Source organism: Carcharhinus amblyrhynchos, chromosome 7, assembly GCF_965287045.1.
Source record: "Carcharhinus amblyrhynchos chromosome 7, sCarAmb.v2.hapA, whole genome shotgun sequence".
In the NCBI taxonomy this organism is placed as follows: domain Eukaryota; kingdom Metazoa; phylum Chordata; class Chondrichthyes; order Carcharhiniformes; family Carcharhinidae; genus Carcharhinus; species Carcharhinus amblyrhynchos.
Genome location: NC_137330.1, coordinates 108,810,253 through 108,826,634, shown reverse-complemented (window position 1 = coordinate 108,826,634; position 16,382 = coordinate 108,810,253). Strand labels below are relative to the sequence as shown.

At 44.1% G+C, this 16,382-nt stretch overlaps 1 protein-coding gene across 1 annotated transcript in view; it reads left to right on the top strand.

The window, feature by feature from the left end:
* Positions 1–16,083: 16,083 nt before the first annotated feature.
* LOC145345553 (myelin and lymphocyte protein-like) overlaps positions 16,084–16,382 on the top strand; it is a 30,173-nt gene continuing 29,874 nt past the window's right edge. The window contains exon 1 of the mRNA XM_080193387.1: positions 16,084–16,173. Within this exon, the coding sequence (XP_080049513.1) occupies positions 16,084–16,173 (90 nt within the window). The remainder of the gene's footprint in view (positions 16,174–16,382) is intronic.

Here is a 16,382-nt window from a genome sequence, read left to right as displayed (position 1 = left end):
CCCACATGGTTATCCTGCTCAACCGCCTAACACTAAGGGGAATTTAGCATGGCCAATCCACCTAAAATGCACATCACATCTTTGGAATATAGTAGGAAACTGGAGCACTCAGAGGAAACCCACGCAGACATGGGGAGAACATGCAAACTCCACACAGACAGTGACCCGAGGCTGAAATTGAACTCAGGTCCCTGGTACTATGAGGCAGTGGTGCTAACCACTGTACCGCCCCAAATTGTTCTTATGTCCCATATATCATGGATAACTTATGCCACACTCCTTACTCAAACTGTTGAAAGTATCAGAGGCACTGCAAGTTTTTAAGACTTTCTTTGTGGATGAGTTTATTGCTTTGAGAATCCCCAGTGAAAGATTAATCATAGACTCATGGGAGGGATGTGGCACAGAAGGAGGCCACTTGGCCCATCATGTCTGTGCTGGTTGTAAAATGAGTGACCTGCCTAATCCCCACTTTCCAGCATTTGGTCCACAGCGCCGCAGGTTACAGCACTTGAGATTCATACCTGGGCATCTTTTAAATGAGTTGAGGATTTTTACCTCTGTCACCCTTTCAGGCAGTGGGCGACAGTGGATCCCCATAACCCTCTGGGTGGAAAATACCTTTCCTCATCTCTCCCTTAACCCTTCTACAAATGTGGGCGGTCAATTTAGCTCAGTTGGCTGGATGGCTGATTAGTGATGCAGAGCGATGCTCGCAGCATGGGTTCAATTCCTGTACTGGCTGAGGTTATTCATGAAGGGCCCACCTTCTCAATCTTGCCCCTTGCCTGAGATGTGGTGATCCTCAGGTTAAATCATCACCAGTCAGCTCTACCCCTCAAAGCAAGAGTAGCCTGTTGTCATCTGGGACTGTAGTGACATTACCCTTCGACCAATCTATGCCCCTAGTCACTGATTTCTCTGCTAAAGGCCCTTCCCAAGTAGGTCCATCACAATTTTGTACATCTCAGTCAAATTTCCCCTCAGCCTCCCATGTTCTGAACAATCCCAGCCCATCCAATCTTTCCCCATTGTTGCAATTTTCAAGTCCTGGCAACATCCTTGTAAATCTCCTTTGTAGCCCCTCTAATACAGTTACATCCATTCATTAATGAGGTAACCAGAACTGCACACAGTACTCAGGTTGTGGCCTAACTAATGTTTATATAGTTCCAGCATAAACTCCCTGCTCTCATATTCTTTGACTCGGCTAATGAATGAAAGGATTTTGACTTTCTTTGATGTTCAATTTGTTGATTTATTTACAACTTTGTTCTCTTCAAGCAGCCAGGCAAAGTCACGGAATGTTTCACTACAATGGTTCATTCGAGTTCTAGCTATGGGACTTTGGAGAGTCAGCTAGTGAACAGCCAGAGTGCAGAATTCAGGAATACACAAGCAGATTTAGTTTTAAATTTGACTACAAGTAATTAACATAAACCAATCAAGGTATTGGTGTTATCTTTACCCATCCACAACTATTGAGTAAGGTTACAACATGCATAAGATGCAAATGTTAAACACCAATTGCTACCACCATGCGCTTGCTTAATTGTAATATCCAATCAGTGTGTAGACTTAATCATGTTAGTTGACCTAATTTATTGTTAGTGTTACAAGTTATCCTTGACATCCCAACTTGTGTCTGGGTTTGTGGATCTCAATCACCTTTCCATTGCCTAGATCTTTGACTTAATGACTCTTTCCAGACTAAGGGCCTTTATTAGATAAATGAACTTCTGTGGTTTTCTCCCTTGTAATTATGCCTTGATTCTTATCTGGGTCAGATTTAGTACATACTTATGCTTTCTCTCATAGCAGCTTATGTAATTTTTAAACTTGTGTAATTAGTAACTCTTTTAGATTCGTGCTTAATCATCTTATCAACCTACCCTGTGAGGTAAAGCATTGATAGTATAACAAATGCACGTTTTGAATCTTAACGTGACTCATCTACAAAATCAAAATCATTAAGATGTAATAAAGTATTGCAAAACCTTGTGGCCTTCTTTAATTCACAGGGTGGAAGAGTCATTTACTAGGGGGCACAGGGTTAAGGAGCGAGGGGCAAGATTTAAAGGAGATGTATGAGGCAGATTTTTTACAAGAGAGTGGTGGGTGCCTGGAACTCACTGCAGGGGGAAGTGGTGGAAGCAGATACGATAGTGAGTTTTAAGGGGCATCTGGACAAATACAGGAATAGGATGGGAACAGAGTATAATGGTCCCCAGAAGCCTAGGGGGTATTGGTTCAGATGGGCAGCATGGTTAGCGTAGGCTTGGAGGGCCGAAGGGCCTGTTCCCATGCTGTAATTTTCTTTATTCTTTGTACTAAAATGGGAAAAGGAACAATTAATTTCAAACCATGACAGGACAACTTCTAAAACCGGAATCAAACAATAAAGAATGAAATATGATGAAACCATGCAAAAGGTGAAACCTGATGCCCATAAAAATTTGTTAAAAAATATTGGGGTGGGAATTAACGGCCGAACTCGTCCCGAAACCATAAAATTCCATCAGAGTCAATGGACCTTTCCATTATCCGTCCCTCGCCCGCTCCAATTCCCATGGCGGGCCAGGCGGCCACAATGTCAAAAGCACAGCAAGTCAAAGTTTTAAACTGAACAGATCTTAAAAATTTCATCAATTAATTGACTGAACTTCATTGATGAATCATAACATTTCCCCTGTGAACGCCCAACAATGGCAAAGAATTCAGCAATCTGTGAACAATCACTCCAAGGTCCCTCCCTTCCTCTACACCTTAGTATCCTCCCATTAATTGTGTAATCCTTTGCCTTGTTTGACCAGGAGTCATAGGATCATTGAGGTTTACAGCATGGAAACAGGCCCTTTGGCCCAACTTGTCCATGTTGCCTTTTTTTTAATCACTAAACTAGTCCTAACTGCCTGTGTTTGGCCCAAATCCCTCTACACCCATTCTACCCATGTAACTGTCTAAATGCTTCTTAAAAGACAAAATTGTACCCGCCTCTATTAGCTCTGGCAGCTTGTTCCAGCCACTTACCACCCTCTCTGTGAAAGAATTGCCCCTCTGGACCCTTTTGCATCACTCCCCTGTCATCTTAAACTTATGTCCTCTGGTTTTAGATTCCCCTACCTTTGGGAAAAGATGTTGACTATCTATCTTATCAATGCCCCTCATTATTTTATAGACTTCTATAAGGTCACCTTTAAGCCTCTAACGCTCCAGGGAAAAAAATCCCAGTCTATCCAACCTCTCCTTATAACTCAAACCTCTTCAAATGCATCACCTCACACTTCTCTGGTTTAGATTGCGTTTGCCACTTTTCTACCCAACTGACCAGTACACTGATATCTTCCTGCAGTCTACAGTAATCGTCCCCGTTATCAACCATGCCACTGTTGTGACAGCTTAAAATTTCTTGATCATTCCCCCTACATATAGTTAAAACCATTAATATATGTCACAAAAAGCGGGGGACCGAGTACTGACTCCTGTGGAACCTCATTGGAAGCAGCCTTCCCATCACAAAAACTCCCATCAACAATTGCCCTAAGTTTCCTGTCACTGAGCCAATTTTGTATCCAGCTTGCTGCGTTCCCCTGGATCCCACGTTTATTTCAACCAGTTGGATATATGGGAACTTGTCAAAAGCCTTGCTAAAATCCACATAGACTAAATCAATCGCACCACCTTCATTCTTACCTCCTCAAAAAAATCAAGTCAGATACGACTTTCTCTTAACAAATCTGTGCTGGCTGTACTTGATTAAACTGTACCTTTCCCTAAGTGACAGTTTATCCTGTACCTCATGACTGATTCCAATAACTTGCCCACCACCAAGGACAGACTGACTGTAATTACCCATCCCAAACCTGGCTGCCTTTTTAATCAAAGGTACTATGTTAACAGATCGACAGTCCTCTGGCACCTCGCCTGTATCCAGACAGGTTTGGAAAATGATGGCCCAGCTCTCTGCAATTTCAAGCTTCTTATAACAGTCTGGGGAACATTCCGTCTGGCCCTGGTCACGTAGCTACTTTCAAGGATGTTAATACTTATTTGACACATCCAATACTTCACACAGTGTGAGGGGAGGGGAGGCAGTGACATAATGGCATTGTCGCTGGGCTAGTAAGCTCAGAGATGCAGGGTAAAGCTCTGGGGACCTGGGTTCGAATCCCACCACGGCAGATAATGAAATTTGAACTCAACAAAAATCTGGAATTAAAAGTGGCCATGAAACCATTGTTGATTGTCAAAAAAACCCATCTTATTCACTAATGTCCTTAGCTGGTCTGGCATACATATGATTCCAGATTCACAGCAATGTGATTGACTCTAAGATACCCTCAGGGATAGACCCAGCCAGTGATGCCCACATTCCATGAATGAATGTAAAAAGAACCTCCTATCTGAATTCTAATCTCTTATGAAGACAGACACATTTTGTGGATCTTCTGGCTTCAGGAGCACTAATCAAGAAAAAATTTCCACTCATTGGGCTGAATTTTAAGGCACCGTCATAGAGTAACGGGGATGGAAAATGCGACGGAGTCGTTCAAAATGTGGCAAGAGTGGAAAACCCAGCCAGTGGCAAATTCCTCCCGTTGTGTTTGGGTGGGCACGGTGACCTGTGCGGAGAAAAAATAGAGGGAACTCAAACACAGAAATGAGTCTGACTGATCTTCTGCTTATTAATTGAAATGGATGGGAAATCAATGATCACTGTGGCATCTTCCCCGTCTGAAATTCCGATATATAGTTCATCCACCCAAGCATTGAAAGAGAAAACTCTTCCCTTGTATATTAAACACTAACCCTCGCATTTATAATAAGCTCACTAGATTCATTCTGATTTTTTTAATAACCCAATTTTTTTCTTCTCATTTATTTGATTGACAACAATCTCAAATCATATATTGTTACGGATTTGTGGTGTCTGCATTTCGGTTGCAAAATTAGTTGACTTGTGTTGAATATTCTGATAGATGCATAAAGTAATTTGCTTTGCTTTGGAAGCAACTTTTTATACATTTTATTCTTTTCCTATTAAACAAGCAACAGGGCCAAAACATAAGAACATAAGAAATGTTCTTATGTTTTGGTCCTGTTGCTTGTTTAATAGGAAAAGAATAAAATGTATAAAAAGTTGCTTCCAAACCCATTGTGGTTCCGGTTCCCACTGTGTGCTTTTTTAACATTCTGACGTGGATCCCAGTGTCTATCCCCTCCATTCAGCATCCACACTGCTGGAGTGGTTGGCCCTGTCACTGTGACTGGAGGCAGCTACATCTCACAAAGTCACAGAGGTATACAGCATGGAAACTCATCTCCAAACTTCATGGCCTGGGATTCAGCACCTCCCACTGTGACTGGATGCTAATCTTCCTAACCCACAGAACCCAATCAGTAAGTAGAGGTAACAACATCTCCTCCACGATCATCCTCAACACCGGTGCCCCACAAGGCTGTGTTCTCAGCCCCCTACAATGCTCCTTATACACCTGTGACTGTGTGGCCAAATTCCCCTACAAATCAATTTTTAAGTTTGCTGATGACACCACCCTAGTGGGTCAGATCTCAAACAATGACGAGGTGGAGTTGAGGAAAGAGATAGAGAATCTGATGAACTGGTGTGGCAACGATAATCTCTCCGTCAACGTCAACAAAACGAAGGAGATTGTCATCGACTTCAGGAAGCACAGTGGAGAACATGTCCCTGGTCTGTGTCAATAGGGACAAAGTAGACATGGTTGAGAGCTTCAAGTTTCTAGGTGTCCAGATCACCAACAACCTGTCCTGGTCCCTCCATGTGGACACTATAGTTAAGAAAGCCCACCAACATCTCTACTTTCTCAGAAGACTAAGGAAATTTGGTATGACCGCTACGACTCTCACCAACTTTTACAGATGCACTATAGAAAACAATCTTTCCAGTTTTTTCACAGCTTGGTATGGCTCCTGCTCTGCTCAAGATTGCAAGAAACTACAAAGGGTCGTGAACAAAACCCAGTCCATCACTCAAACCAACCTTCCACCCATTGACACTATCTACACTTCTCGCTACCTCGGAAAAGCAGCCAGCATAATGACTGCACGCACGTGGACATTCTCTCTTCCACCTTCTTCTATCGGGAAAAAGATGCAAAAGTCTAAGGACACATGCCAACCAACTCAAGAACAGCTTCTTCTCTGCTGCCATCAGACTTTTGAATGGATCTACCTTACATTAAGTTGATCTTTCTCTACACCCTAACTATGACTGTAACATTCTGCACTCCTTTTCTTCTCTATGAACGGTATGCTTTGTCTGTATAGCGCGCAAGAAACAATATTTTTCACTGTGTACTAATACATGTGACAATAATAAATCAAATCAAGTCAAATCAATTCTGCACTTTTATCACTCTCATGAATCTATGAAAATTACTCTCCATATCAGGCTAGTTTCACTCGACAATGACTGCCAACTATGCACTTACTTCTTGCACCTTACAGGCACTCACATTGACATAGTTGGCAGAGAGATTCTGTGCTTAAAAAGGCTCTTACATGTCTTTTAAGCTACCAGTTGGCATCCTGCCACATGCCTGGGTATACACCACTGAACATACATGCAAACTTACAAACTAGAAGCAAGTGAATGCCACTTTTCCCCCTGAGCCTGCATTGCCATTTGATAAAATAATGGTTGATCTGTCTACCTCAATTCCAGTTTCCTGTCCTCTCCCTAGAACCTTTGACTCCCCTTGTCAATCAAAAATCTATCTAACCCAGCCTTAAAAATATTCAATGACTCAGTCTTCACTGCCCAGTGGCACGGTGGTTAGCACTGCCATCTCACAGCACCAGGGACCCGGGTTCAATTCCAGCCTTGGGTCATTGTCTGTGTGGAGTTTGCACATCTTCCCCATGTCTGCGTGGATTTCCTCTGGATGCTCCGGTTTCCTCCCACAGTCCAAAGATGTATGGTTGATTGGCCATGCTAAATTGACCCTAGTTCCGGGGAGATTAGCAGGTTAAATGTGTGGGATTATGGGAATAGGGTGTGATTGTTATCAGTACAGGCTCAATGGGCTGAACAGCCTCCTTTGTACCTTTGGGGTTCTATGGTTTTAAGAGAATTGCAAAAGTGAAAAACATTCTCCTCACTTCCATCTTAAAAGTGTGTCCCTGTGTTCCAGCCTCTCTCATAAGGGGTAACACCTCAGCAGCCAACTTCTCAAATCCGCTCAGGTTCATTTATGCCTCTTTAAGATTGCCTCACTTTCATCTAAAGCCCAATGAACACAGACCCAGCACATCCAAACTTTCCTCCTGAAATAATTCTTTCACTGCAAGATTCAGTTGAGTGAATCTTCTCCAATTGATTCTAATGTAATTATATCCTTTTGTTAAAGGGAGGAGACTAAAACAGGTTGTGGGAAGGGGGTGCTGTTGACTTGGTGACCATTTATTGCTCACCCCGAATTGTCCTTGAGAAGGTGGTGGTGAACCGCCTTCTTGAACCATGCATGGCGGCATGGTGGCACAGTGGTTAGCACTGCTGCCTCACAGTGCCAGGGACTGGGGTTCGATTCCTGGCTTGTGTCACTATCTGTCTAGAATCTGTGCATTCTTCCCCTGTCTGCGTGGATTGCCTCTAGGTGCTCTGGTTTCCTCCCACAGTCCAAGAAAACATGCTGGTTTGGTACATTGGCCATGCTAAATTCTCCTTCGGTGTAACCGAGCAGGCGACGGAGTATGGCAACTAGGGGATTTTCACAGTAACTTCATTGCAGTGTTAATGTAAGCCTAATTGTGACAATAATAAATAAACTTTAAACGTTGCCGTGCCTGAGATGTAGGTACGCCTACAGGGAGTTGTTAGGGAGGGAGTTGCAGGATTTTGAGCCAGCGACAGTGAAGGAACAGTGATATATTTCCAAGCCAGGTTGTTGAGGGGCTTGGAGGAAAATTTGGTGTTCCCATGTATCTGCTGAACTTTTCCTTCTAGGTGGTAGGGGTCATGGATTTGGAAGGTGCTGTTGAAGGAGCCTTAGTGAATTGCTGCATGCACCTTATAGGAGCTGCTTGCTTCCCTTCCTCCACTGCCATTCCCACCGACTGAAAACAGAGACGGAGAGTCCCCACTAGCAACATCCTGGGTGTTGCCACTGACCAGAAACTAAACTGGACTAGCCATATAAATACTGTGACCGAGACCAGGTCAAACACGAGGGATCCTGGAAAGCTCACATCCCACAAGTGAATTTTCAGAAAGATGAAAATCTACGTGTGTATTTTTGGCCCATCGTGTTTGTGAGTATGCACATGAAGGAACATCTGCAGAAAGGACCACCATGAGGATGAGTCTACATCGGTGATCTTATGACCAACGCCTGCCCAACATTTGGTGAGACAAGGTGGTAAAATTAGGCGGGAGGATGAAAAGTCAGGTCTGCACCTGGTTTTTCACTTACCCCTATCGTGCCAACTTTTTTGGCATGAAATTGGCATCGTGCCCTTTCAAAAAAGGCCTGATGAGATTTAAATATTAATGACAACACTTGAATGTCATTACTGACTCCTGGATGCTATCACCTGGGCTCACTTACCTGTACCACTTCACCAGCTGGGAGTCACTTATAGTCCCCACCAACTGGGACCAGATGTGATGGCCTTGCAGGGAGGATTGGAGGCCATTGAAACCCCCGGGTAATCAGGGGCAGGACCGGGCAGTTCCCCTGGGACAGTGCCAGCCTGGCATCCTGGCACTGCCCACTGGGCATCCTGGCACCACCTACAGGCACCATCACTGTGCCAGGGCCTGTGCCAAGGAGGTGGAGCTAGAGTAATGATGGAGCCAGTGTGGGGTGGACCCAGAGTGGAAGGTACCATGACAGTGAGGGAAGGGCATAGACAAGCAGGGAACTCCGCAGTGATGGGAGGGAGGGAGGGAACTCTGCTGGGGTGAGAGGGAAAGGGTGAATTCTGCCGGTGGGGGGAGGGGAGACGATCAGCAGGAGGAGAAGGGAGGAATTCTACCGGGGGTTGATTGGCGGGGAAGTTATTGGTTGTCGGGCAGGGAGGATGGAAGCTCTGTATGGGGTGGGGGGAGGGGCGGTCAGGGCAGAAAGGAATTCTGCAGGTAGGGACATGATTGGTGAAGGCACTGTCCATGGGGGTGGGGTCCTGATGTTTATGAGGTGGGTGGGAGTGGGAGGTAAGGCAAGAGGACTCCCAGTAATGGGAGATCAGGGAGCCTGCACAATTGTGCCCCTTGAGCTCAGCAGCCAGCTTCACCAGGGAGCTGAGGCTCCATCCCTCTTCCCCTGCTGGCGGGAATCACATCCTGGCCCCTTTTACACTACGTGCCATAAGACTCAACCAAAAAACGCATCTGAAACTCCCGTTTTCTTGTTCATTCAGCACTTTGAAGATTTTTCAAAACATTCCACCCTTAAAGCTTCTGTTAAAGAGTTAAAGTTTCAGTTACGAGTTAAAGTTAAGGAATTAAAATTAAGAATTGAAGTATAAGAGTTAAAGTTTGGGAAACAAAGTGTTAAATAAGTGAAAGTTTGTGAAAGTGAATTCACAAGTTGATTCTTGTCCTTCAGTTTGTTATTCTAAACTAAGTACCTGAAAAGAGATTTCAGTGTGAAGCTGGATAACAGCCGGAAACACAGCTTCCCATTGCAAATGATAGCTGCACACAGCAACCTCAACTCCTGAGGTCAAACTAATGGCATAGCTTTGATCCTTCAGCACAGTGAACAAAGCGTCCTCACTTGCTGTGACTCACACTCTCTTAACTGTTATACTGCTTTCAGCATGTACTATTCCAGCCAATTGCCACATTAACAAGTGCAATTAAACAATTACATTGGATCTAAATAAGGTGGGTAGTGTAGTGGTCCCCAGGCCTGTCAGCTGACAGATATTATCATGTTAAGCTATGACGATGTAAAGTACGTGACCCCATGTTATCCTGCCTAATAATACATTGCTTAAAAAGTACATGGCACATGAACTCAAGACCTCATTCAGTAACGTCTCCCTGTTCCAATGGAACTGTGAGTCATGCCTACGGCCTTTCAGGAAAGCTTGAAGTGTGGAATTCGGCACTATGAGCTTGTACTGCTAGATTCTATCCCTCACAACTTGGCTTGTGTGGAGAGAGGCTCAGAGCATGAGGGGTGAAATCCTGCTGGTTACAGGCCTTTTGTTGGTAAAGCAGGAGGATTGAGTGGAGGCCTGGTTTCCAGTTGGTCAGGATTAAGGTTGCCTTCGATTGAACCTTTCTTTGGACAAGGGCAACTCGAAAATGATTGGAAATAGTTCTATGAGAACTGGAAATCTCAGCACCAACAGAGACCAACAAGAGCTGGTTTTTACAAACACACAGCTTAATGCCAAGACTTGCAGTGGTGAATAAAACTCCGTCGTGTTTCCAAAAAAAAACATTGTTGCGGCCACAGTACAGGTCTGTTTAAGCCATGTGTTTTTTTTCTGCCCTGGGTGTCCAAATCAAACAAATCGTCTCCTCCCCAGCATAATATTCACCTTGACACAGTGAAGTGCAAACATGATGGCACAGTGGCTAGCACTGCTGCCTCACAGCACCAGAGACCCAGGTTCGATTCCAGCCTTGGGTCACTGTCTGTGTGGAGTTTGCACATTCTCTCCGTGTCTGCGTGGGTTTCCTCCAGATGCTCTGGTTTCTTCCCACAGTCCAAAGATGTGCGGGTTAGGTGGGTTGGCCATGTTAAGTTGCTCCTTCGTGTCAGGGGGATCAGTACAGTAAATATGGGTGGGGATTATGGGGATAGGGCCTGGTGGGATTATTGTCAGTGCAGACTCGATGGGCTGAATGACCTTCTCCTGCACTGTTGGGATTCTATGATTCTTTCTTTTAATTGAAGGCAATTTTTTTTCCCTCACCTGTGTATGAACAGCAGAGGTGATGATATCAAAGGCATCACACTGAATGCAAACTTGCCTTCCCACTGCTCTCCCACATATAGAGCAAGGGATCATTTGATAGCGTTGATTAGGAGCTGGAATGCTGGTTTAGCTTCTTACTTTATCCACGTGCAGACACCTGCTATGGTGGTTTGCCCAGGCTAGGATAGAGTAAGGGATCAGGGTAGCTTATGAGCTTAAACCGAGGCTTTACCTGATGCAATTTTTCAAAGCCATTTTGGCCTTTTAGCTAAGATGAAGTGTTAGATCGAGCCCAGGAGGTGGTGCAATGCCTCATCCTGTCAGCTTGGGTCTTGTTTGTCCCTCATATGGGGATCATGATTGGAATTAATTGCCTTTTTTGATGAGGAATAAAGTACCGCAGTGCCATGCTGACCAACTGTTGTACTTGGACTGTCACCTTAGATTGATCTAGCTAATTAAGGGCAGCTTGGGGATCAAAGCTGACATTGGCATGGTTGGCTGATCATATGTAGCTTACCCACTGAACCAGCCACTCCCGTGCTGTCTTGCATTGTAAGCTATTCCAATAACACCAGTGGCTGTCAATTGAAATGTTAATCTAAATTCAGGATAAAATGATACAAATCAATACTCAGTCAAACTTTCTTCTTGCAATATTATTGTCTGTTGAAACATTCTTGTGTCTTAACCATGGTCATTCTATCTGCAATATTATCAACATTGAGAAGAAATCCTCCTCATAAATGTCAATTAAGCAGAAAATGCCTGATTGGAATTATTTCCCCATTTCAAACACTGCTGCTTGCCCTTTCCTTAATATTAGTTTACATTGCATCAGGGTGGCACAGTGGTTAGCACTGCTGCCTCACATTGCCAGGGACCCGGGTTCAATTCCTGGCTTGGGTCACTGTTTGTGTGGAGTGTGCATGCATCTCCTCATGTCTGTGTGGATTTCCTCCGGGTGCTCCGGGTTCCTCCCACAGTCCGAAAGACATGCTGGTTAGGTTCATTGGCCATGCTAAATTCTCCCTCAGTGTACCCGAACAGGTGCCGGAGTGTGATGACTAGGGAATTTTCAAAATAACTTCATTGCAGTGTTAATGTCAGTCTACTTGTGACAAGAATAAATAAACTTTAAACAATACTGTATTAATGTACAACTAGGAAGACCCACTAATGGTAAACAAAATATAAAATTTTGAGAGCTAAAATTTCCATATTCCAACCTGATAGGGTTGGTACCTTATTTATATCCCAAGTTTTATTGAATCAGGTACAAGCCACTGAAAATAACTTATACATTATCCACAGTTCATTTTAAAGCATTTTGAGTGGGTACAGTTTGGTTTGATTGAGAATATGCAAGGAGTTAAAATTTGTGTATCCGTGTAACATTATGTATCAGGCTTACATTAACACTGCAATGAAGTTACTGTGAAAATCCCCTAGTGGCCACATTCCAGCGCCTGTTTAAGTGCACTGATGAAGAATTTAACACAGCCAGTGCATCTAATCAGCATGTCTTTTGAACTGTGGGAAGAAACCGGAGCACCCGGAGGAAACCCACACAGACACGGGGAGAATGTGCAAAATCCACACGGACCTTTGACAAGATACTGTATGGTAGGTTGTTGCATAAGGTTAAATCTCACGGGATTCAGGGTGAGGTATCTAAATGCATACAAAGTTGGCTTCTTGACAGAAGCCAGAGGGCAGTTGCTTTTCAAACTGGAGGCCAGTAACCAGCGGTGTGCTTCAGGGATCAGTGCTGGGCCCACTGTTATTTGTCATTTATATCAATGATTTGGATGAGAATACAGGAGGCCTGGTTAGTAAGTTTGTCGATGACACCAAGATTGGTGGTATAGTGGACAGTGAAGGAAGTTATCTCCAATTGCAATGGGATCTTGATCAATTGGGCCAGTGGGCTGACAATTGGCAGATGGAGTTTAATTTAGAGAAATGCGAGGTGATGCATTTTGGTAGATTGAACCAGGGCAGGACTTACTCAGTTAATGGTAGGGTGTTGGGGAGAGTTACAGAACAAAGAACATTTGTGAACAGAACTCCCATTCACCTGATGAAGTGGCAGTGCTCTGAAAGCAAGTGGCTTGTGTTAAAGGACTTTAACCTGGTGTTGTGAGACTTCTTGCTATGTTTACCCCCGCCCAACACTGGCATCCCCACATCATATATTTTTGGCCTTCGTTTCATTTATTTATAGCAATGTTTGATTTTTTGATTTGATTTATTATTGTCACATATATTACCATACAGTGAAAAGTATTGTTTCTTGCACACTGTACAGACAAAGCATATCATTCATACAGAAGGAAACGAGAGAGTGCAGAATGTAGTGTTACAGTCATAGCTAAGATGTAGAGAAAAATCAACTTAATGCAAGGTAAGTCCATTCAGAAGTCTGATGGCAGCAGGAAAGAAGCTGTTCTTGAGTCAGTTGGTATGTGGCCTCACACTGTTGTGTCTTTGTCCTGAAGGAAGAAGATGAAAGAGAAAATGTCCAGGGTACGTGGGGTCTTTAATTATGCTGGCTGCTTTGCTGAGGCAGTGGGAAGTGGAGACAGTTTCAATGGATGGGAGGCTGGCTTGCGTGATGGAGTGGGCTACATTCATGATTTTCTGTAGTCCCTTGTTGTCTTGGGCAGAGCAGGAGACATACCGAGCTGTGATACAACTGGAAAGAATTCTTTCTATGATGCATCTGTTAAAGTTGGTGAGATTCGTAGATAACATGCCAAATTTCCTTAGTCTTCTGAGAAAGTAGGGGCGTTGGTGGGCTTTCTTAACTATAGCGTCAGCATAGGGGGACCAGGACAGGTTGTTGGTGATCTGAACACCTAAAAACTTGAAGGCCTCAACTTTTTTTACTTCGTCCCCATTGATGTACTAACTTATGTTCTAACTTACGCTTCCTGAAGTCGATGACAATCTCCTTCGTTTTGTTGACATTGAGGGAGAGATTATTGTTGCCGCACCAGTTCACCAGATTCTCTATCTCATTCCTGTACTCTGTCTCGTCATTGTTTGAGATCCGACCCACTACGGTGGTGTCATCAGCAAACTTGAAAATCAGGTTGGAGGGGGATTTGGCCACCCACTCATAGGTGTATAAGGAGTATAGTGGGGGGCTGAGAACACAGCCTTGTGGGGCACCGTTGTTGAGGACGATTCTGGAAGAGATGTTGTTGCCTATCCTTACTGCTTGTGGTCTGTGAGTTAAGAAGTTCAGGATCCAGTCACAGAGGGAGGAGCTGAGGCCCAGGCCATGGAGTTTGGAGTTGTGGTACTATTTTCTCCACAAGTTTTGGATTTACGCTTTGCTGGATAGTGGGCCATGTAATAAGTCTTCGGAGGCAAAAGTGCTTTAACCAAAATCCCTTTATTTACAAACTCTACCAGCAGTACACAGAGTGCTGGCAGTCAGCAGCCTATCTTTGGGGGTGCCAGAGGAACTGACACTCCCAGTTAAGTACAAGACAAAGACTCCCTGATTGGTCCATCAATTGGATCTTTAATCAGGGAGTTCATACTCCAATAGGCCAACCTCAAAGGCCTGATTGAAGTCACTACAAACCTGAATCAAATATCCTTATTTTATGTATAGAAATTTATAGAAACCCTACAGTGTAGAAGGAGGCCATTCAGCCCATCAGGTCTGCACCGAAGCGATCTCACACAAGCCCTATTCCCGTAACTCCATATGTTTACCCCACTGATCCCGCTAACCTATGCATCCTAGGACACTAAGGGGCAATTTAGCATGGCTAATCAACTTAACCCACACATTTTTGGAGGGTACTGGAGGATACTGGAGCACCCAGAGGAAATCCACATAGACATGGGGAGAAAGTGCAAACCCCACAGTGACAGTGACCCAAGCCAGGAATCGAACTCTGGTCTCTGGAGCTCTGAAGCAGCAGTGCCAACCACTGTGCCTCCGTGCTGCCCATTGGCTCATATATTTACAGGGCTGGCTTATTTAGCTGTTATTTAACACAATGTAACAAGATATTTTGCCAAACACATTGCTCTGCGAGTGTTTTATCACATTTCTAAATGCATAAACTCATTAAACAAAATTATAAAGTAATGAAGAATGTTACTAGGAAGCGTGTACCTCGTATAGTTCAGTCTCATGGCCTTTATGACCAGTTATGAACTTTTGAAATGCAGTTCCTCTTGCATTGAGGCACATGCCAATGATTTTGTTCACATCACAGTCCCAAAGCTGAGATAGTGTAAACATGACCTCATATCTCACCCATTGCCAATGTCACAACCTCATCCTTGTTTCATTTTCCTCAGAGGGATTTAGGACTGAATGGGGTTACAGAGACAGGGAGGGGTAAGGCCATGGCAGGGGGTCAGAATTTTAAAAACATTACTGGTCTCGGCGCCAATATCAAGGTCAGTGAACACAGGAACAATAGATAACGATAAGAGTTAGGTTATGGGCCGCAGAGTTTTGGATGAGCTCAAGTTTATATTGGACAGGAGATCATTATTGGGCAGAGTTAAACTTAGAGCTAATTGTACGGCGGCACGGTGGCACAGTGTTTAGCGCTGCTGCCTCACAGTGCCAGGAACACGAGTTCAATTCCGGCCTCAGGTCACTGTCTGTGTGGAGTTTGCACGTTCTCCCTGTGTCTGAGTGGGTTTCCTCCTAGTGCTCTGGTTTCATTCCAAAGATGTGCGGGTTAGGTGGATTGGCCATGCTAAATTGACCCTAGCGTTGGGGGATTGGCAGGGTAAATATGTGGGGTTGCGGGAATAGGGCCTGGGTGGGATTGTGGTTGATGCAGACTCAACGGGGCAAATGGCCTCCTTCTGCACTGCAGAGATTCTATGATTCTAACAAAAGCAGGCAGGCACAAAGAAAAGTAGATGACAAAACCCTCACCTCGGAAACATTTCGCACAATCACTTTCTCTTTCATTTTCCTCCTTCTCAATCTCACATGGGAAGTGGTTCAAATAAGATGAAATGAGAGTGTAAAGGGCTAAGTCTGATTGTCACCCTTCCAAACAATCCCTTTATATTGTTCTTGATATACATTGGACTGTAGATTCAAAGTACCACTCCATTGTGAGTGTCCTGGCCAGAAAATCTTTCTGGAACTTCTTGACTGCTGTAAATGAGACCATGTCAGCTCCTGCCAGTTTAACCAGCCTCATACCGTCTGGGTTTAAAATATTTACATCGTTTCCAGAGATTCTGATAATTGGTGAACTGGTGAGTAACATCACCCTGTTTTATTAAGTTGGCGCTAAAACGTATTCCTAAATACTTGCACTTGGAATTGCAGAGTTTATCTGTAGTGGGTAGCCGGGGTTCTCAAGGCAGGGAATTTGATCAAAGAGTGAGTAAAAGGTGGAGAGAAATGAAGAGAAATGAAGAAGATGGAGAGATAGTGAAGAATAATAAACAAGGGGATAGAGGAG